General features: G+C 41.5%; 1 protein-coding gene across 1 annotated transcript; it reads left to right on the top strand.

Moving 5' to 3' along the window:
* Positions 1 to 424: 424 nt before the first annotated feature.
* LOC144059213 (uncharacterized) lies at positions 425 to 2,753 on the top strand. The gene is made up of 7 exons (XM_077578152.1): positions 425 to 506; positions 1,361 to 1,394; positions 1,566 to 1,669; positions 1,790 to 2,056; positions 2,243 to 2,336; positions 2,465 to 2,532; positions 2,641 to 2,753. Exons 4-7 carry the CDS (start codon positions 1,847 to 1,849, stop codon positions 2,728 to 2,730), a joined length of 462 nt encoding a protein of 153 aa, XP_077434278.1. The 5' UTR covers positions 425 to 506; positions 1,361 to 1,394; positions 1,566 to 1,669; positions 1,790 to 1,846; the 3' UTR covers positions 2,731 to 2,753.
* The last annotated feature ends 21,039 nt before the right edge of the window (positions 2,754 to 23,792 follow it).

Below are 23,792 nucleotides of genomic sequence, written 5' to 3' on the forward strand. Positions count from 1 at the left end.
ACGTTATGTTGCTGTTTTAACAAGATTGGAAAAGTTAAGTGCTAGAGATGGTAGCCTACATGCTAGCTGCACCTGCTAGCGCTAGCAAAGAGCTAGCAGATGTTACATTAAAGTTTTAATGTGCAGTAAAAAAAAACAAAGAAAAGTTTGAGTAGGCTCTAAATCTCAATTGTGTACATCTCTCGTTGCTACAATATACAGTAAGGCTTTTGTCTCGTCTGTCGTCGACGTGGGGGGGGGGGGGGGTTTGAGTGGCGTGTCGACGGTGTAGCGAAGCGGCGCCAATGAGGGATTTCGGAAGTGTACGCTTTTAATGCTTCATACACATCTGAGATTAAGTACAAATTTGATGTTGAATCTTTACTTTTGACTTTGTCATGGCAAGTTTTTTTTCTTTGCTGTAGCAGCATGCCGCGTAGGGGAAGCGTTCAGAGGCAGCCAAGCGCCAATGGAAGAAGCTGGACCTTGCTGCTCTGGAACTGAGGCCAAACAGCGCACCCCAGCATGTACTTTACCTCTATTGAATTCTTTGTTAATGTGCAATACACAATATTTCAGGCTACAAATATAGAATCAGGCAGAAAAATTAGCTTAAAAGGCTTGTGTAAAAAGCAGTCTGTTTATGCAAGACACTCATTAGTAATGTTAAAAAATCCTTTATTAAAAATGGACTACCAACGTGTTTAAACACAAGCTTGTCTTCATCGGGGCACAGTTTTACGAATATAGAGTGTATGACATGTGATTTGTGCAGTGCTTTATTCATGTCAAAATAATTCTGAATAGAATTTTGATGAAGTCTGTTTTCTACAAGATTTCAAATATTCTAAGAAGTTTTCAAACTACTGATGTCTAAAATAAACTCACTAACATTGATCAAAAACTTGTGAGATGCCTATCCTGGACACAGATATTTCACATGTTTTATTTAATAACTGCAGACATGGTCTATTGCATGACTGTGGGAGGAACAGTTGAAATGATAATGTCAAGCCAATAATTGTTTTAACACTTGACAGTAGTTGGAGTACATTACATTTATCAGTAGATGGTGCTGTTGTGAAGTTAGGCTGGTACAATCTGCTGCCTTTTAGCTCATGTATTTGATCAGAAAATTCTACCAAATTTGATCAATTGTGACTGTATTTCAGACACAAACAAAAGTATCAGTTAAGTCCTTGAATCTCTTTCGTGATTAATAATTTCATTAATAAACCTGGCCTGAATTAACATCACTTGTATGTAGAAAAGACCTGGTCAATTTTCATTGAAACTAACTTAAGCATTACAACCTATGTTTGCTTTTTACTCTGCATTAAGGTGACTGCACATGCCTACAATTGTAATGTCTATGTTTTAGGTGTCCTCTGTTGGTGCCAAGGCTCTGGTACCAGGTCAGTCATCATTTTATTTTAATTGCTTCTGCAGCAGTTTTACAATCGATTATTTTAGAAATTCCAATATTTTGCAGGTTCATATACACTCAAAGTGTAACTTGTACTGTGCTTTGTCAGCAATTTAAGTTGTGAGACTTGACATGGTATTCTGTGTGTGCATCATTTTAGGCAGAGGCACTGGCTGGCGCCACAGAGTTCGGGAATGGCCAGTTTCAGCTGTGACTGGGCGGAGGCACAAACTGGTCATTCCATCACTGAACCAGGACAACAAGGTATGTTTTATAATAAACTGCCTGTAAAACAAATTAACCTTCATTTGTCTTTTTTTAAATTTTTTAAATACTTAAAAAAAAAAAAAAATCAATTACTTCTTTTTTTTTTTTCTTTAATAGTTTGTCCTGGTTGTTGGTGACTCCCACCTGCGAGCCTTTGCCGATGGGGTTGTGAAGATGCCGGAGGGACATTTCTCTTTTGGCGTGATGTCCACCCCGGGTGCCAGGGCCTCCGAGTTGCGTGCTGAGGTGCTGAATGCTGTTCTGCCTCGGTCACCCGAGGCGGTCTGCATTTTGGCTCCCAGCAACAACTTGGGCCGCCCCATCGCTGAGGCAGCGGCTGACTTTGGCCAGTTCTTGCGCACCGTCTGCAGCCGCTGGCCCAACGTAAATTCACACATTTCCTTCATATAGTTCATACATTTACATTTCAAGTATGTACTTGCATGATATGTCAAATATGTTCTGTTTAAAATACATTTCAGCCTTTTCCCGTAGTTAAGCAGTTGATGAATATTAATGAAAGTTCATCTTGCTCCAGATGTATATTTTACTTTTTTAAACTTTGTGCAGGTTGTTGTCCTGGACTTCCCCCCTCGTCTGACCGTCGAGCTGGCCCAGCAGGACCTTTTACGCCAGGAGTACCACCGGGTGGCAGCACTTATGGGTACGTTCCATGTTGAAAATTGTTTTCACACACAAAGTTCTACTTTTCTTTACGTCACCTCCTGATCTGATTGGTGTGTCTCAGCGGGACTCTTGAACTAATAATGTTTTTTTTCTTTGTTACTGTAGGTATTCGCTACCTATCTGTTGCTGGCCACTTCCCGCTGTCACAGCTTCACTTGTGGTGTAGAGACGGGGTAAGTACATTAGTTGTTGCAAAAAACAAACAAACATTTTATTAGTGTTCCTCCTATCAAAAGTATGTTTGCAGATATATAATATTTATTTCTGATCATGTCTGGAAGGTACACCTCAGTGACAGCGATGGGATGCCGGTGCTTGCGCGGTTGCTGTGGGATGCTGTCAACATGCGGATGGAGAGGACTGCTTTCTGATAAATCATAAGTTTTCAACCTGCTCTCATTTGGTCATTTTTTATCCGATTAAGAAAATGAGAACATGCTCGTGTTCCCCAAACCCTTGCCGTTCTAACGAGCCATTTCTTGAATCTGTATCTTCAACCGTTAAGTCGTGAGAGGCTTTTGTTCAAGGGGTGCTTCTCTCATGCAATCTCAATGGAATGTGGGGCGCGTGACGTCTCCAAGTCAAATGTGCGTGCGTGAATGTGCATGTTTCTTAAAGGGACAGTAAGATACTTTTAGTTGATGTTGATTATAGTTAACTTCCACATTTCTTGACCGATTCCAGTCGTTTAAATTTTAAACTGTTCAGCTCATTTACATTTTTTTAAATACATGTTCAGGGACAGTGAGATACTTTTAGTTGATGTTGATTATGGTTAACTTCCACATTTCTTGACCGATTCCAGTCGTTTAAATTTTAAACTGTTCAGCTCATTACCAAAGAGTCAGCAGTCCCATTCAAAATTTCCGCGGGAATTTTTCTAGTTATTATATATTATTCCACGATTTTTCCGCTAAAATGCGGCCCGTACCGTACATCGCACCGGCACAAATGAGGTATCAAACGATGCGGCTCGATCTGACTCGCTGCGCTATTATTTTTCTAAGAATTCCCAGTTACCTTGGCGACGCTATTCCCAAAAAACTCCCAAATTAACTCCCCATTGGGAATGAATAGGAAAAAAACACACTTCAAGCACCTTTTTCCAAGACACGCTGCGCGCGCATACGTTATCCGACCGATACGAATTTTAGCTCATTTTGTAGGAATTTTTCCCATCTTTAGCTCAGTGTCTAAATCTTTTTTAAGGAATGAAAGCCCCCCCCCCTGTTCGGGTTCAAAGACAGTGGCTGAATTAGCTTTCTCACACACTCTGTTGGCTAATTAGCCATCCAGTGCCGGGAACCAAATAATGTATTAGAAAAAATTTCACTTCAACTCGTCACCACTGCCACAATCTTTTGTCACTAGACGTCAAATTCTCACATTTTGTAGTCACGAGTGTCTTCTTTCAGACAAACTAACTTTTATTTGGTTAAGGTGTCATTTAGTACCTTTATTTTCCCTTTAAGCTCGGACAAGTCGGACCAACTCGCCTATCTCTGCCATGTTAATTTCAGGCGCCTTCCTCTCTCCATTTCTGATAAATCATAAGTTTTCAACCTGCTCTCATTTGGTCATTTTTTATCCGATTAAGAAAATGAGAACATGCTCGTGTTCCCCAAACCCTTGCCGTTCTAACGAGCCCTTTCTTGAATCTGTATCTTCAACCGTTAAGTCGCGAGAGGCTTTTGTTGAAGGGGTGCTTCTCTCATTCAATCTCAATGCAATGTGGGTGCGTGACGTCACTTCAACTCGTCACCATGGCAACGATCTTTTGTCACTAGACGTCAAATTCTCACATTTTGTAGTCACGAGTGTCTTCTTTCAGACAAACTAACTTTTATTTGGCTAAGGTGTCATTTAGTACCTTTATTTTCTCTTTAAGCTCGGACAAGTCGGACCAACTGGCCTATCTCTGCCATGTTAATTTCAAGCGCCTTCCTCTCTCCATTTCTGATAAATCATAAGTTTTCAACCTGCTCTCATTTGGTCATTTTTTATCCGATTAAGAAAATGAGAACATGCTCGTGTTCCCCAAACCCTTGCCGTTCTAACGAGCCCTTTCTTGAATCTGTATCTTCAACCGTTAAGTCGCGAGAGGCTTTTGTTGAAGGGGTGCTTCTCTCATTCAATCTCAATGCAATGTGGGTGCGTGACGTCACTTCAACTCGTCACCATGGCAACGATCTTTTGTCACTAGACGTCAAATTCTCACATTTTGTAGTCACGAGTGTCTTCTTTCAGACAAACTAACTTTTATTTGGCTAAGGTGTCATTTAGTACCTTTATTTTCACCTTAAGCAAGAGAAGTCGGACTAATTCGCCTGTCTTGTACATGTTAATTTCAGGTGCCTTCCTCTCTCCATTTCTGATAAATCATAAGTTTTCAACCTGCTCTCATTTGGTCATTTTTTATCCGATTAAGAAAATGAGAACATGCTCGTGTTCCCCAAACCCTTGCCGTTCTAACGAGCCATTTCTTGAATCTGTATCTTCAACCGTTAAGTCGTGAGAGGCTTTTGTACAAGGGGTGCTTCTCTCATGCGATCTCAATGGAATGTGGGGCGCGTGACGTCTCCAAGTCAAAAATGTATGTGCTCTTAAAGTGACAGTGACATATTTTTAGATTATGGTTAACTTCCACATTTCTTGACCGATTCCAGTCATTTAAATTTTAAAATGTTCAGCTCATTTACATTTTTTAAAATACATTTTCAGGGACAGTGAGATACTTTTAGTTGATGTTGATTATGGTTAACTTCCACATTTCTTGAGCGATTCCAGTGGTTTAAATTTTAAACTGTTCAGCTCATTACCAAAGAGTCAGCAGTCCCATTCAAAATTTCCGCGGGAATTTTTCTAGTTTTTATTTTTTATTATTCCAGCGATTTTTCCGCTAAAATGCGGCCCGTACCGTACATCGCACCGGCACAAATGAGGTATCAAACGATGCGGCTCGATCTGACTCGCTGCGCTATTATTTTTCTAAGAATTCCCAGTTACCATGGCGACGCTATTCCCAAAAAACTCCCAAATTAACTCCCCATTGGGAATGAATGGGAAAAGGGAAGAGAAGATCACACATCAAGCACCTTTTTCCAAGACACGCTGTGGACTCTCTCCCCCTCGCCCACCCGGGTCGGCGGCCATCTTAGCCAATTGACTACTACTAAAATTACTACAAGTACTACTAATACTACTACTTCTGTTTGTACTTGCTTACTACTTACTACTATACTACTACTACTATGTCTACAACTACTACATACATGCGTGTTTCCACCTTGCAAGAGTCAGCAATTCCACATTTCTTGACCGATTCCAGTGGTTTCAATTTTAAACTGTTCAGCTCATTACCAAAGAGTCAGCAGTCCCATTCAAAATTTCCGCGGGAATTTTTCTAGTTTTTAAATACTGTACTACTATGTTTGGATGTGTATTCAAACCAAGGACCTAACTAACAGCTAATATTCCTTGTCTTGTTGCTGCACCAGCAGATCCAGAAGCAGCTTCTTCATTTGGTGTGGTCTGTTTAGCACGTAAATTATGCAGCACTGAGGAGGTATTATGACTATAAGTCAGCTCCTGAGCACAGATATGGCACTTGACTTTGTTGGGGCAGAATAAATCAAAGTGCTCCCATGCATAGGACCTTGTTCTTTTGCGTGACACTTGATCCATATTGAAGTAGTCGGGATGCACAACACGACTCTCAATTACTGTCACTAACACACTGCCTGTGTATGTGTGTATAGTGTGTGTGTGTGTGTGTGTGTGAGAGAGAGAGACTGTTTGTGTGTGTGAGAGAGAGACTGTGTGCGCGTGCGTGCGTGCGTGTGTATGTTGTAACTATTCTAAACTTATGTCAGTGACTATAGTGTAACTATGTGAATGAATGAATGTACTGTGTTTTGCAATGAAAGTATTCTATTTTGTCTTGCGAGTCAAATAAGGGCTCGCAAAGTCTCCTCCTCTCAAAAAACGCACGATTTACCCAGTGATTCTGCCACTTTTTATTGCATTTCCATCTGATGGAACGAGCCACACGGCCACCGAGTTTGAATTTCGTGTGAAGCTGCGTGATTCGCTGACACGTCTGTGACATTCGAGGCTTCGTTTGCAGGGGTCATGTGATTTCCGGCAAGTCCGACGCAGTTGTCAGAACAGTGCTTCGACACGCCCCCACTTCCTTTGCTCGAATCGGATTCGAGCAGGCAGGCTCCAGCGTAACATCTCTACCTTCTGGCAATGTTGACGGAACACCCACCTCTGCTTGTTTGATGAAAATATGTCACACGGGGACGTGGACTCCCTGAGCCATGATAATTTGAATAGGTTCTGCCTAATATGTCCCAGAAAGACATTACAATTAGTTAACTATGTGAGAATGTGCACATGTGAGGCGTCCCTCAATGGTCACGTAACCCATCCCGTAACCCTTGAGTGGCGGGAAAAGGGTCACTTGGTAAACAGGCCACTGCTGTATTTTCCCTTCCTTCCTTAATGGAGACCAGTGTTCCTCCCTTCTCCAGGGCCCATTGGTGCACCTTGAATCGTTTTTTTTTAAGGCCACCACCTTGGCCTTAAGTATGTTTTGACTTGCCTTGTACATTCTTAAACAAAGCACAAAATTAATTTAATTTTAAAATGCAATTCAAACAGGACTAATACAAACATTTTGCTGTGAAATAGACTTGCTACCACCTGCAAGACATATTGACTTGCATACAAACTCATTTAATTCAGTTTTATTTATCAAACATACCTGTCTAGAGTTTACAACATTAACATCTAAGTTTCACACTATATTAGGACATCACAGCAAACAAAGCAAACTTCATGTGAGGAAAAAGTCTGGTCGTTCGGTGAGTTTGACTGACTGCTGATGGCAAGCCTTTTATAGCATGCCACCTGGTGATTAGATGAATGAGAACACATGCATTCAGCATAAATGACATTGAATACATTGAATATTAAAGGGTACTCAACACTGAATTTTTAGCTGAATGCTAATAAAAGCTGAATGCATGTGGAATGCTTGTGGAATGCTTAAGAAGTAAATTGAAAAATAAATTATGAAAATGACTAATAATTAGTTGTAGTTGAATGATAAATTAAAAAAAAGAAAAATTGAACTGCACTCACTCTAAGAAGCTTCAAGGAGGAATCAAACCCAGAACCTTGCACATGCCAGTCATGTGCTTTAACAGCTGTATCGTGACGTGCAGTGAGCTCTAGGTTTGGGTAGGCAGGCGCAAATTGAGACACACACACCAATTACAAATTTGTGTGTCGGCAGGCGAGTGTACAACATATCCTAGGGTGACCATATTTTCATTTGCACAAAAAGAGGACACTCAGCCTGACTTCGAGATACTTGACACTCACATACAAGATGCCATACATTCAAACTATTTTAACATATGCCTCCTCTGTATGGGTAGAAAAAAAAATAAAAAATTACTCTCTTTTGAAGTCTTAAGTTTTTTTGCTCCGCGATCTTTTTTTAAATTATTTTTTATTTTGATTTTTTTTACTTCGAGCAGGGTTTGTACCCACCGCCTCCGGTGCGGCAGCTCAACACTTGCCACTCAGCTAAAGTTCTGGACAGTGCACTCTGCCTCCCATTTGCCGCACAACAAAAAACTGACAATTTCAAACCCGCCCGGACGCCTGGAAAGAATGTAATAAAGTGAATATCTCCCTGTAAAACAGCCTAATCCCTTACATAATTAAGCTATCAATAGCAATAGCAATGCCAAACACCATGTAAAGTGAAACAGCCATTTAATCGAAGCACATTCACAAAGCCAAACTTTCCTTTTGCACCATTCTTTGTGAAAAGTGCGAATAATTATTTGTCCCTTACTTTGCTGACGATCCGGTAGTTAAGGCATTGTTCTCCCATCCTTCAAAATATGGCGTTTTCCCTCAAAAGAAAGGTGTGAAATTAGTTTTTTGAGTGTCGTCATCTTACTGCTTTGCTGTGCACTAAGTGTGTTTTGAATTCAGAAATGCACTGTGCAAACGTACGTTTGCATAGGAGTAATAAGTAAAAAGGCTGCATAGCGATCTGCCTATTTGTGTAATGGAATTTTTTTTTTCTGGAGAGCTCAGTATTGTTCCTTCGATAATTTTACCGATTTGACGTCATCTTCATTGCTCTCCTTTTTTTGGGGGGGGGTTGTATGTGGGTGAATATGTGTATGTGCGTGCGTGCTAAAGGAACATAAGAGTTTGAGCTTAAAGTAGTTCATTCCATCCTGTGTATGAGAATGTGAGACTGTGGAGTGCTGAGCGGGTGAATGGTGGAACAAAACAGGATGTGGGAGGCAAGGGAGTGCAAGAATGGAATGTTTCAGAACAAACGGTGCCAGTCGCGGAGAGGATGCAGAGACAGATAACACAGAGGCAGCTGGTGGAAAAATACTGTGAGGAAACTACAACCAGGAGGAGCCACCAAACGATTCTGCAGGGGAAGAAAGACCAATGAGAGCAAGCTAAAGTTAACTGCAGTATACACATAGCCAATAGAATAATGCCAGGATGCCTTTGTTGCTGTGCCATTTGCATATTGTGTAGTATAACTCATTGCTGGGCAACTCGGATGTGGAGTACGTCTGCTGGTGGCAACAGAGGCGTACAGAGCTGTATTGAGAGGGACCCGAGACCCAGGTGCTTGTATTAGATCTGTGTGTTAGGAATAAATCCACTCGTGTGTGAAAATGCCGGCTTCCTGATACCTTTCTATTGCAGAACGAGCGCGCATATTGTTGGATGAGTGGCAGTTGGGTAAGGTCACAAATTGGAGTCAGATTACTAACTTGAGTTTATGTTGATTTAGAAATAAATTCCAACAGTGTGAGTGTGTGTGTATTCATTAGTTCACCGAAAACCTATTAAAAAAATCCCATACCGTTCACCTAAACCGAACACTTCCAGCCAGAGTCGTGAAGCCGTCAGGAAACCCGAGGAAGGACCAAAGAAAAGAAAGGAAAGTGAAATCCAGCACCGACCACACACCGCCCACCAGGCCACCAACCCCAGAGACATCTAAATTCCAATCAGGGAGACCTCAAGAGACCAAAGGAGAGACTGAGGAAAGGAAGGAAGGACAGACAAAACAGAGTGAGATCTACAGACACCAGCCTCCACCGATTCAATGACCTGAGGAAGAAGCAGATTGTGTCTGAGTTTTGATAGATGCTGGTGTGGTGGATCTGGCATGCATGAAAATCTCCACCAAAGAGGGGAGCCTTCGACCCCTGCCAGGACAGAGCAAGCGCAACACCTCAGGGCCCCCCAAGCCGCGGTAGCGCCAAAGGACGACCCTTGGCCGGAGAGCAAACGCAGGAGCGCCCCCCAACGCGACCCATGCCCCCAACCCAACGCAGCAGGACGGGGCACTGCAGGCCCGCCAGGCACCCCACCAGTCCACAGCCCCCGCTCCTCCCACGACCCCCCCCATCCACCCCCGCCATAACCCCAACCCAGCCCCAGCCGCCCCCAGGTCCCCAAACCCCCAGACACCCTCCAACCCTCAGCACCCTTAACAAGGTTAAAGAGCCCCCTAATATTATTAGAAGAGTGACGATCTTTAATAAAGCCTGTTTGGTCGCTATGAATGATTGTCGAGATTACTGTTTCTAGTCTAGATGTGAAAGCCTTAGTGATAATTTTAATATCAGTGTTAATTAGTGAAATCGGATGGTAACGTAGGGTCTTTTTCTGGCTTTAATAAAAGTTTAATTGCTGCTGTATGCATGTGTGGGCGTATGTAACCATTAGTTTTGATTTCTGTTACTACTCTTAAGAATAGTGGAGCAAGCATTAACCATAAGTGCTTAAAAAATATAGCCGGATAACCATCCGGGCCAGGTGCTTTGCCATTAGGCATACTATCTAGAGCACTGTACAACTCGTTTATAGTAAGTGGCGTATCTAACATATCTTTATATTCAGTAGTTAACTGAGGTATATTTAAGCAACTGAGGAATACCTCAATATGCTCAGGGTTAAGCTTGTTAGTTTTTGAGTATAGGTTACGATAATAGTTATAAAAAAATTTGATTAATTTCTTCTGGTGATTGTGTGCATTCACCAGTTGTCCCTTTAATAGTCGTTATAAGAGATTTTTCCCGATTGCGTTGAAGTTGGTTTGCAAAAAATTTACCTAATTTGTTATTATATCCAAAGTTGTTGTATCTCAATTGTTGTATTATAAACTCTGTCTTTTTAGTTAGCATATCGTCTAACTGTATTTTTGTATTTTGTAAGTCAGTCCATATTTGGTTATTTGGGTTTATTGCGTAGTCATCCGCCAGTTGTTTAATTTTATCTTCCAAGTCTTTTCTAATTTTTGATCCTGTTTCTTTTTATAAAATGAATATGATATAATTTTACCTCTAATTACTGCTTTCCCAGCTTCCCAGAGAAGAGATGGCGATAGGTCTGGAGAGTCATTTATTTCCAAAAAGTCTGCCCACTCTTTTCTTATAATTTTGTCAAACTCTGCGTCGTTTAGCAGTGAGATGCTAAAACGCCATGTCAGTGGTGGTTTAAAGGTATAATCAACTTGTAGGGAAAGGGAGACTGGTGCATGGTCGCTAATAATAATAGGATGTATTTTCGTAACAGTTTTATCAGCAATAGAGTTATTTGTAAGAAAATAATACAGTGGAAAATAAGGTAAATTCCTTCTTATTTGGGTTTTTAAGTCTCCAGCTATCGACGAGGCCAAAATCATCCATATATTCCCCTATTTCTTTAGTAGATTGTAATCGCCTTATACATGTTGTATTATTAGAACGGTCTATTAATGGATTTAAGACTGTGTTAAAGTCTATTCATATCAGTTGAATGGAAAATAACCATGGTTTGATATGTCCTCATGTAACCTCTTATATAAGGCTGAACTGTTGGCGGAATCGAGCCTGGGAACTCTTAAGTTGAATGCTTTGTTTATACTGCAGTCCTCCCTATTTCGAAAACATGTTTTCGAGGCAGGACACCTGCAGTCCTCCCTATTTCGGAGACATGTTTTCGAAGCAGGACACGACTCATAGAAAGGGTGCCTGGGAGAGGGCTTGGCCAGCCCGGCTTCTCACGCTCATCCCTACTTGTTAAAGAATAAAAGATGGAGCGGCACGCGGTTTGGGTAGAGTGAGCTGAGGGAAGCGTACGTTCGCCCAGACGTTAATCAGCTCGTTCTACCCGTTCTACCTTGACACTGGACCGTCGGCTCTCCGGTCCAGTGTCAAGGTAAGCGCTGATGAGATTATATTATACTGCTTAGCGTTGAAGTGTGTTGATTGCTGTTTGCGGGGAATTAAGGACACAATTATTCTAGCACAGTATATCAGTCTCTGTGCATTCATTGTTGCCGCCGATCACTCACGATCCTGCTTAACTCTTTGACTGCCAGACGTTTCCAGAAAAGGGATGCCGTGGGTGCCAGCCGATTTAAGCATTTTGACTGATATTTCAAGGTCCACAGGAAATTTTGTGTTTGGACTATGGAAAAACACATATTACCAAATGAAAGATTGGACTCTCATCTTTCATCAGAAAAAAATGTGTTTGTTTCTACCTTATTCCGTTTTTCAGTAATCAACAATAGAAAATGGTTAGTTTCACCCAAATGCTCTGTTTTGAAACAAAATGCGGAGAAATCAAGCTTTTTGTGAAACGATATTATTTCATGCACTCTAGTGAATTTGACACCTTTTTTTCCCCATGAATGATGCCACAAACACCTAAACAGTGCTTTACTTCTGTAAAACACTACCACCAACAATGAAAAAGTGTTTTTTGATAGCAAAATACATACAAAATACATTCAACAGTGTAACAATTTGACAAAACAATTTGGCAAACTATTTACAAATGTGTGCAACCGTGGTACTATTTACAATTGTGTGGATGTTTCAAATACAGTTTTGCGTGCAAGGGGACGCAGCAGGATTTGCACAACAGATTAGTTTCACTGCGATTGCAGACGCTACACTTTTTTGCTGGCTTTTTTTCCGGGGAATAGCAAGTATATACTGCAGTGTGTGTTTGGCCATGTTGCCATCAAGTCTACTCTCAGGATCATGATACGTTTCGTTATGGTGACGTTACGGTGGTGTTACGTCTGGCTTCCTCATGTCTTTCAGTTGCTATACCGGGTGGTAAGAGATGTTCTGATCCATCTTATCCGCTCCATTCATGGTGGCATCGTAGTCCATAACCAGTGTCTTCTCCGTGATCAGACTGTACCCACTCCTCCGATGAATATGCATTGGACTCGGGGCACTCTTCGTCGTCCGATTGAACGTCCGCCTGAGCGTGCTCGGTTGTGCTCCGCGTTTTCCGGCGTTAGCATCGCTAGCCGGTGAGGCTTTATGACGTGATCATAGCCGCCGCGTCAACGCTTCCAACTTCGGCGTCAACCTCGGAGTCACCATCATCATCAGCGTCGTCATCAATGTGCTCTTTTGCATTGGTCGATGCTTTTCGTCTTTGAAAAAAATGCTCAAGCGTGAGCTGCTTGCAACTGGTCGCCATTATGGCTTCCTCAGCCATTGTCCCCTCAACACTCTAGCTCCGCCTCACGTCTTCTACTTACGCCTACCCAATCTTGTCCAAAGAGAGTCATCGCTGCCATCTAGGGGCCAAAAATAGGCATTATACTAACTAGATCTGCTTGATACTTTCAGCACAGCTGGCCAGCTTCCCTCCACCCGTTTCCAAAAAAACAACAACTTGGTGAACGTCTTTTAACGTCTTTGGCGCTCCTCCGTAGTATTTTACTAAACGTTATTTCACGTTTTTGGCAGTCAAAGAGATAAAAATATAAAAGTGAAGCAGTGTTTTCCACAAAACAATTTGGCGTTGTCGGCAGTATCGAAAACTTCTCGGTAAAGAGAAGTAAGTGAGTGGCTACGGTACAATGTTTCGGAGAAAAGAGAAAAAGTCGGAAGACAAAAACAGTAAAAAGAAAGAGCAAACGGGTTGTACAGAAAGTATACCCGGTTGGGATGAATGTTCGCCCACGTAACCAGTAGCTCAGGAGCTGCGCAAGGGGGGCGGGCGAATGGAGCCATGGACTGAAGTGCTGAAAGACGGAGGTCCTACAGCATTAACCGCGGCTCTACAGCAAATTCCTGTAACTGGCAAAAAGCCGATCGACGCTCTGCAGAGACGATTGTCACTAACTGGTTCTGCATAGCGAAAACAAACGGAACAAATTAAGCAGTTGGAAAAACAGAAAAGGAGGATGAGGTAATTAAAGAAAAAGGGGACAAGGCGGTAGCCCAAGCACAAGTGCAAGTAATACAAGCGCAGCTGGGGAAATACCGAGACATGGCTGTTCTACATGTGGCCAAAATAAATAAATAAAGCGAGGAAAAAGAAACAACAACCATCCATGAAAAACGTGCGCGCCCTCATGGGATCCCTCCTCATGGGATGGTGACATTTGGAATAGTGATGAGGAAGACGACTGGCGTGATTATATCTGTGATCGCGAGAAGTATGAAACCAAAGTAAAGAGGCAGACAGAAACAAAGGCGAGACCTGTGTTGAGATGTAGGAAATTGCAGGATGTACTGCCTGATGAGAGGCGAGTAGAGCGGGATCTGCAGGGCGTTCCCATAGTGGATGGAGAAAGGAATCTAGTTTTGGGACCACAGCCAGTGCCGCAGATTAGTACGCTGCTAGAGGATTACACTCAGGACGAGATCGCACATCTGACTAGTAAATATAAGCAGCAGTCAGGTGAAGCGGTAGATACTTGGTTGGTGCATCTGGTGGAAATGGGTGCATCAGAGGTTAAGTTGGACCATATGGACATTAAAAAGTTTGCACAGTTGAGTACTGATGCAGGAATCAATGCTGTGGTAAACGTTGGTCTTACTCAGGGAGAAGAAAGTGATTTATTGGAAGCATATGCTATGGCTATGTTGGAACAGCGGCCTTACGTGAGTGACTGGCCGGCTAAAACAAAACAATGTCGCACGCTGTTCATGAGCTTCAGGAAACTGACAGTTCCTTGTGTTCAACATTTTTACAATTGTAATGTAATTTAAGAAAAATTACAATGTAATCTTGAGGATTTAAAGGGGAAATAAACCAATGTGTGATAAAATGCATATTATGTAACACATTTTATAACTAGTTCTGTGTAAATTTGATATTTAGAGAAAAATGTCTAATTTTGTCTTTTTAATTTCCCATAAGTCAAAACATAAGACAAAGGCGTGTCCAAACTACGGCCCGGGGGCCATTTGCCACCCACCATCCATTTTTTAGCGGCCGATGGCATACACATGGGTGGAAAATACACGGGAAAGAGGTATGGGGTGCAGAACTATGGAAAGACATTTGGGACAAAGTACAGGGTGTGAAAATTACGGTGTCACATGTAGATGCACACACTAAAAATATAGATTCTGAAGCAAAAATAAACAACAGACCATTAGGGTCAGGGGTGACGCCGATTAATCGAATGATTAATGTGACCCCAGTAACCGGGGAGGAACCCATTCAAATTTGGAAAATTAGAAATAAAGCAGAACTACCTGTGCGACCCACACCAGGCTCGGTGGGGCTGGTTGTGCAGGTGTATGAAACAGTAACCTTAGTACCAGGAAAAGTGCAGGTTATTGACCTAGGAATAGGTCTACAATGTCCCAAGGGACAATATGGACAAATATTACCCAAAGCAAGCCTGGCGTTGTTAGGCTTAACAATCCAGGGTGGGGTGATTGATCATGACTACCAAGGGGCATTGGTGGTCATCTGCAAACAAGAAGGAGAACAACCATTAGTGTTACAAGCTGGAGACAAAATAGCACAGCTTGTGATACATAAGTACAGTGATCAAAACTTTCAGGAAGTAGAAATGCCAAAACAGGTGATAACAAAAGGAGAACATTTGACCGACAAAGCTGGAGCAAAAGTATGGGTAAAACAAGCGACAGGACCTCCCAAAGCAGGAGAAATTATAGCGCAGGGAAAGATAGCTCTGTGGCCGTAATGTATCCTGGAGACGAAAAGTGGGTGAATGTTCCCGTCAACAAATGTTATTTACGAGAAAACTGATCCTAGCATGTAGTTGTCTATGTCTATGTGTACAGGTTTGAATTCACCTCGATTGAGGATCCAAGTACAACGAGAAGATGTATGCTGGAACAATGACATGGTGATGTTGGACGATGGGGCATCGGAGGCCCTGCAGGTGGTGTGCTGCTGATGGGGATGATCGTCCTTTGCTGGGAGCCGATTCAGACGGCCACCATTGGACGAACGCTGGGGCTGGAGTGGTTTCAGTTATGGTGGAGAAACGCCGCTGACAACCGCACCCAGGAAGACTTAACTTGCAAGCCTGCCTGGTTGCCAAAGTAAGCAGTAATTGTCCGCTCCAGGTGTGTCGAAAGAGCTTCAATGGACAAGACATTCCAGTGATAGCCAAAGGGTGCCAACTGACGGTGAAAGCCACATGTTCTTTATGTGAGTATGATACGGAAAAAAGGAATTCCACCGGGAACAGCAATGGCACTGACTGGACAATCACAGTGAGATAGGTATCCCCTAATACTACCACCAATGTCACAACCCACGTTGTTCCTATCGTGCCAACCTGTATGAAGATGGCACATGGACTGATTCGAACTGAGGTGCGTTGGACAATCAAGTTCCCTATCTTACCAGAGTGCCATCGTGCTCGACGGCCGTGGTATGACACTCTTCTGCGGGGGACAGGAATGTTGCTGGGATCCGCCAACCTGATTGACAACCAGATTACTATAAGCAAGCGACACTACATTGGACAATATACACATGATGCATTAGTAAAAGTGGCACAATGGATGCCAACTGTGGTGCAAGGTCAAGCACAGAATTTATTAATTTGGGAAAAACAAGTGCAGTTTCAAGAAAAAGTAAACAACTCCACTGATGAGGTATTACACAATATGACTAATTGGATGAATTGGACTGTGTGTTCATTGCAATACATACATGCCAAAGTACAAAGAAATCGATTTAAAGCAATTGTAATAACAAATAATTATTACGAATGGCAAAAGATATGGAATATTACTACTAATGTTTGGTTATACTTACAGGCAGAAAAAACTGTTTGCAATGACACTGTGTGCACCGGCACATGGGTGCAATATAATGTAACCAACTCTCAGACACTATGCAGGTATTATGTATTACCGGTTACAGCTCTAAATGCATACTGGATTTTACACATTAAAGGAGAGTGGTTAGCACCCAAAACAAATATGACTTACGATTTAACCGGATGTGACCATACCGATGGAGGAAAAGTCTGTATGCTAAATCAAGGGTACACCAATCCATGCCTGAAAGAGGAAAATGCAATGTGTGACTGGGATTATGAGGTGCCCCGAGATGTGCTATATCAGGTAGGGCCACATACCTTATGTGTAGCTACAACCCGGTCGCATCCCCAGTTGCCGAAAGTACCATTCTCTGGCTGCCTCAAGGATGTCTCTGTGGACATGGAACAATCATACTTATCGGTTAACCAATTTCACTGATGCCACAGCTCTCACCTTGATCCAGTGGGAGGTGTTGTATGAAAACCGTTTGGGTATCTCCTTGGAGAAGTGCAGTTGCGCACTGAGCGAATCTAAGGAGCTAAAACAGATGGTGAAAGAACACCGTCATAACCTTAATAAATTACAGATAATGACAGTGGTAGACAGGGAACACAGGTACTTGCAGTGGCAAAGACGGTGGAACAATCATCAGCGTCGCACTGGTATGATATATTCACAGGATTATCACCCTTTGCACGAAAATTAATGACTCCTCCATTGATTGTACTTATTGTGGTATTATGTGCAATATATTTACTCAATGTATGTACTTGCCTCTATGTGAAACGGGTAAAACGCGCCATGGATGACAAATTAACTAGAACACTTTTGGAATGAGGGGACGATATTTTGAAATAACATGTATGGATTAACATTACAGTAATATCTATGGGAAGCAATCACTTTCCATACTGGTCAATTATGGGAGGATCATCAAACGACAAAACTATAACAGGGGTATGGGTCTATAATGGACCCATTTTAATTTAGACAAATGTGCCAGGATCTGCAAATATTAAGAGGTTTCATGAGTCCAGGGGTGGAATGAATGGAAAGTAAACATGGTTTGATATGTCCTCATGTAACCTCTTATATAAGGCTGAACTGTTGGCAGAATCGAGCCTGGGAACTTTTAAGTTGAATGCCTTGTTTATACTGCAGTCCTGCCTATTTCGAAAACATGTTTTCGAGGCAGGACACCTGCAGTCCTCCCTATTTCGGAGACATGTTTTCGAAGCAGGACACGACTCATAGAAAGGGTGCCTGGGAGAGGGCTTGGCCAGCCCGGCTTCTCACGCTCATCCCTACTTGTTAAAGAATAAAAGACGGAGCGGCACGCGGTTTGGGTAGAGTGAGCTGAGGGTAGCGTACGTTCGCCCAGACGTTAAGCAGCTCGTTCTACCCGGACCGTCGGCTCTCCGGTCCAGTGTCAAGGTAAGCGCTGATGAGATTATATTATACTGCTTAGCGTTGAAGTGTGTTGATTGCTGTTTGCGGGGAATAAAGGACACAATTATTCTAGCACAGTATATCAATCTCTGTGTATTCATTGTTGCCGCCGATCACTCACGATCCTGCATAAAAATATAAAAGTGAAGCAGTGTTTTCCACAAAAGATCAGTCTACATTAAAATATCACGGTGTAAATAATTTTTTCCATCTTAAATGTTTGCTGTTACTCATGAGAGAGATGTAAATATATCAGAAGATTAATTTTGATATATGTATTTATTTTAGTAAAAAAATTATTTGTCTGATAAATAAAACAGGTTAATATTTTATATATCATACATTACATCTTGTAAAATCTTCAGTCTGATCTGAAGGCTGTCTGGCTGTTCTTCAGTAACACAGACACCAGATTTTCCTCTAATTTAAAAAAAAAATCTTTCCATAATTAAATATCACAAATAAAAATAAAATGTTCATTTTTTAGATTTGAAGGTTTGAATATATATTTGATTTAACAATAGTTGTTGACAGTCCTACAGTATGTGTAGACTGTGTTCCTCTCAGTATCAGCCCTTTAAACACAGCCAGACATACATCTTATTCCAACACATTCTTGTCTTGTGTGCTTCAGCCTGTCACGATGTGGCTTTCAGCCACATGTATTTTACCCTTTGCTATTTTTACTGAATGTGAAAACATGGATGAATCATATATTTCTATTGAAGTTTTTCTTACAATCATTTTATGTCCAGTCCTTCTAATGCTCGCGAATTGCAATGATGTGAGATGCCCATTTTCATACCTTTTAGTAGCTTTCTGGCCTGGGGCAGAGCCACTGCGCTTGCGTGAAGCTCTCCAAGGTCCTGGCAAAGTAACCTTTTTGGATTTGGGGCTGTATTTTGTAGGACTCAGTTCTTCCAGACGAGAATACAACCTCAAAACTTCAGCAACCTCAGCATTACTGAGGGCTGTTATAGTCCTGTTAAGGCCAACCAGGTATCCTGCCAGGGCATCAACAGCCGCCCGTCCAGGAATCCCTCTGAAATCACACCTTACCTACCACAAGAAAGAAACAGATAAAACCAGTTATTTCTATCTATCTATCTATCTATCTATCTCTCTATCTATCTATCTATCTATCTATCTATCTATCTATCTATCTATCTATCTATCTATCTATCTATCTACCTACCTACCTACCTACCTACCTACCTACCTACCTACCCATCCATTCATCAACACATCTCTAATGGTCAGATATTAGCCTTTACCAGAGGTGGAGAGACGCTTTCCTCTGATGGGAATGTGACAGGAGTGCCACTGGTTTCCTCTGATGGGGATGGGACTTTCTTGGGAGAGGCACTTCCAAGTGCATGTTCCTAAAGTAATTAACAAAAGTAGTATACAATATATGTTTTTGTTGCATACAACTGACACTGTACATGCTACATTAAAAGCAAACTTTTTATATGAGGAGACACTCTGATAGTGGTTTAAACTAACAAAATAAGCTTACAGTTTTTAAATAGATGATCAAACTGTTATCATTTTAATACCGAAAATGTGATTTCCAAAGCCAGTGGTATTCTGGACATTCATCGTCCTGGTCCTCCACTAAGACCTCCGGCAGGTTGTCAGCAGTGTTAGTCTGCCCCCTTAGAAGATCTCCTCTGTTGGACTGTGCGAGGAGATATTCCACAGCAATGAACTCACCTGCAACAAACAATTACTCACCAGTGAAGAAAAAAAAGATGGCAGTAGAATTGTGGCTTAAATTTATCTATCACATCATAGCTCAGATATAATAGATCATGAGCATTTTTTTCTCTCTTTGGTAGTCTTACCGGTAGGTTTCCCAGGGGTAACAAACTCTGGGAGGAGCGGTCTTCCCAAGACTCTTGCTGAGGGCATTGACACTGGACATCAAACGAATGTCATAGATTTGTGTCCGTGATGTTTCTCTCATGTTGCATGCTTCGGATGACCGATTAACGTTCCACCTTGACACACCCTCAAGCATGTATATCTGAGTATGTACCATATTGCATCTCCACCCTGATCAGACAAAACTCAAGATTACTGATGATAACACATTTAAAAACTATGGCAATTTATTGTACATAATGTATCAAACAAATTACATTGTGTGACATTTCAACTTGCCTGAAATGAAAGCACGCTGATGCCTATGGAAGCTCTCAAGGGAGGAGGTCCCTCTGCCACATCTTAGGACTTACAGTGTCTTGTCTCCCTTCTCCAGCGCAGATCCCGTGTTGGTGTATAGTGGAACACCAGGAGGATCCTGGATGCAGACAACGTGTTTTTGCTGCAACTCCCACACTCGGGACACGCTCTCATGATGTATGAGGTGCAGTCCAGTGCTGTCAGTTAGCCACCACATTGAGTCCAGCAAATTTTTGATCAGGGCACGGGTCTCCTCTACCACCCGGGTTCTCCTGCGGCAGTGCTTAGTTAGCTCGCTTGAGCACCTGGGCATCTGTAGGCTCATGGCCATGATGTTTTTCCTTCAGCTCTGCTCGCTTGGCCTCTTTCAAACGACAGATGTCCTGCTTGTCCCACTCAAAAATGCAGCTTGACATTTTAGAGCAGAATGTGCCATAGAGTGGATGGTGCTCTGTGGTGAAACCATTGGTAAATCTTATAAAATGGAAGATATCCAACTGCACAGTAGACGTCCATGGCCGAAACAAACAGAGAACTGGACTCCCCTCCTGTAAATCCACATTAATAGAATTAGCCATTTCACCAGAACAAGAGAGTGATATTAGTTCTCCTAACAAAACTTGTTTCATAATCATAAAAAAAAAACATTACAATACAATATGAAGATAACACACCCTTGGCATTGCAGCAGTTTCTGTCTACATAGGTAGCGTCTGGCTGTGGTTCACCAGCATCCCTGTATCGTTGGACTATACCCTGACATAGGTCATCGAGCCCAACCCCCTCACCAGTTGTGAGGACTGAATTGAGGATTTGACCATATTCGTTTCCAACATTGGTCATTCATGTTGCGGTGTCCTCAATTCCTCCAGCCAATTTCTTGGTGATCTACATTGTAACAGTACAAACATCATAAGCACATATATACAAACAAATCAGGAACTTTTTAACAGTCCAATAAAACCAAGAGTGATGGAAGAAAAATATTTTATTCATAGTAAGTAATTGAAATCTTAAAACATTTAAGAAACAATGTTGGAATCTCAGCTATCCCAGCTGAAATGTTTCAGCAGTAAATGAGGAATCTCAACAGCAGATTTCAAGAATGCATTTGTACAGGAAGTCGCCATCTACATGATGTAATTTTTAAAAAATGCCATCATTGTTTCTTAAATAGTATGTTTTTAAGGTTTCAACTACCATAAATAAAACATTTTTCTTCCATTACTCTTGGTTTTATTGGATTGTTAAAAAATTCCCATTTTTATTTTTTGTGTCACCCTGTATTTATCCAACGAGAAAAGTACATATTAAATCAAGCTTAAAGAGGTTTACATTTACCTTCTTGGTGGAGTCGAGCTTCAGAATTCGCCCAAATGTTGACGTGATGACACCTTTGAGTTCATCTAGATGACCCACAACATAGTTGGTATGAACTGTCTCAAACCACAGGGCCAGGGGCAAGGGAGATAAGGGGGTGTCAGATACTCAGTTTCAGATTGTGAGGACATTTTATGAAAATAACTCTAGGATACACTACGAACACAGTTATATATTACATTAGCCTATGATTTTAAAAAAATGAAATGTTTTCTATTGACTTTGTGAACAAATGAAGCATTAGAGTACTCACAATAATTTTGATAATTTGTTGAATGAAAATTATAGACAATGACACCACTTAAACTGATGTTAGTTTGATTTACATCAAACTAACATCAGGTTAAGTGGTGTCATTTACGTCAAACTAACATACATCTAGTGGTTAATAATATTGTGTTGTTCTGTCAGAAAAAAGTTCCTAAGATCCTCGTGTAACACGTGCAGTTTCTTTCTGCAATAAAGTGGTGAGTGCATTCTCCTTCAGCTGGAAGAAGAACAGGATTTGAGTCTAGCTCAAACCAAAATGAAACTACCTCAACAAAATCTCGTCACAGTCACCAACCCGATAGGGCTCCAGACTTGCCATGATTGAGAGAGTGTTGGACCATTTCTTATGTCCTATGTCCTATTATGATGTAATGGAGTCCACAAAGAAGGCTCTTTGTCCGCTGAGAGATTTCACAGATTTACTTTCAGGGGAGGAATATGTTAGTGTCTCCCACCTCAAGGCAGTCCTGCACCTGCTGAAAGGCAACCTACTTAACTTGGACGATGAGGACAGTGAACTAACTAACATGATGAGGACAACCATACTCAACTACTTCACAGAAAAATACCAGGATACCAGTTTGAGTCTATGCTGGATGGTCAAGCATACCGACAGCCTCCATCCACATCACAGAGTCCTTGGATAGAAGAAGAAAGTCCACCAAAGAAAGCAAATAATACTTTAGTTGGCCTTATCAAAACCTCGACCATGTCTGCCCTCCCAACTCTAAGAGGGACAATAGATGGGGAACTGAAGGCCTACCTGTCCACACCAAATGCAGACAGTGAGATGGATTCCCTTGAATGGTTTCCAAGGGTCAGCCAACTAGCCCGAAAATATATGTGCATTCCAGCAACGAGTGCTCACTCAGAATGAGTCTTCAGCACAGGTTGCAACATAATCACTTGCCAAAAGGTTACTCTCAGGCTAGATAAAGTTGACAAATTAGTCTTCCTGGCTAGAAATTTGTCACTGTAATCTGTCATATTAATGCATCTCCTTTTAGGAGATAAGAGCTCGAAGATGTCTGAACAACAAATGTTCTAAAGCAGCAGTTTTGTTCACTGAGGTTAAAGACATCAGATAATTGTTCTAAATTGTTGCATTTTTAAGAGACAACCTGTTACTTAAGTTTACATATTTGTTTGACCCATTGAAATAACGTATTTGCTGTCTTCATTTTTTTATGTTACAAAAGTGTCATGGGTTGCTGTTCATTACCATTTATGTTTACAATTATTGCACTTTTTGATTTAAAAAAAATTGCACTATTTCAATTAAAACTTGTTCAGAAAGCTTAGTTGGCTTAAGATGCCCGTTTGTTTTTCTTTTAGAGTTTTATGGACTATGCACAAATAGCCGTGACGTATCTCATAACGCACCGACTTTTCCGGTAATGTCATCGTCGTTTGTTTTCCTTCAGAGAACCTCAACCAGTTCTCAGCGTTTTGGAGTATTTTTTTATGTGTGGTTGCGTGCATTTGTCAAGACATCGAAGAAGAGGACAGATCACAGTATGCCGAGTGATCACTATTGTGTGCCCACATAGACAGGTTATAACTCTGCCTTGTTTTTTTTATTTTATGCTGACCACCGGAGACAGTTGTAACTTGCTAACATTCACAGGGATCACTGTAGTTATTAATCACACGGGCGCCGTTTGTTAACAACAGAGCTGTATTTTGAATTAATTTATCTAATGTTTCTGCCTTTCTGGCGTTTTGACTTTTCATGTGCCTGTGTGTATATTATTCATATGCTGCCATTTTATTGTATTAAAAAACATGAAAATATTTATATGAGTAATTCTTGCACCGCTGACAACGCTATCAGATTTCCAAAGCAACCACTTTTCAGCAAGGCATTATGAGAAATGCCACCATGGGCTGACACAAAAAAATGAATAAAGAAAACTGTAGAGGTATTACATCTGCTTCAAAATATTGACGAGGCAGAGATCGTCAGATCCTGTCAACCAAGAGGAGCCTAAAGACCAGGCTACAGACCACAGAGCTGTTGTTGGCTG

Source organism: Vanacampus margaritifer, chromosome 10, assembly GCF_051991255.1.
Source record: "Vanacampus margaritifer isolate UIUO_Vmar chromosome 10, RoL_Vmar_1.0, whole genome shotgun sequence".
In the NCBI taxonomy this organism is placed as follows: Eukaryota; Metazoa; Chordata; class Actinopteri; order Syngnathiformes; family Syngnathidae; genus Vanacampus; species Vanacampus margaritifer.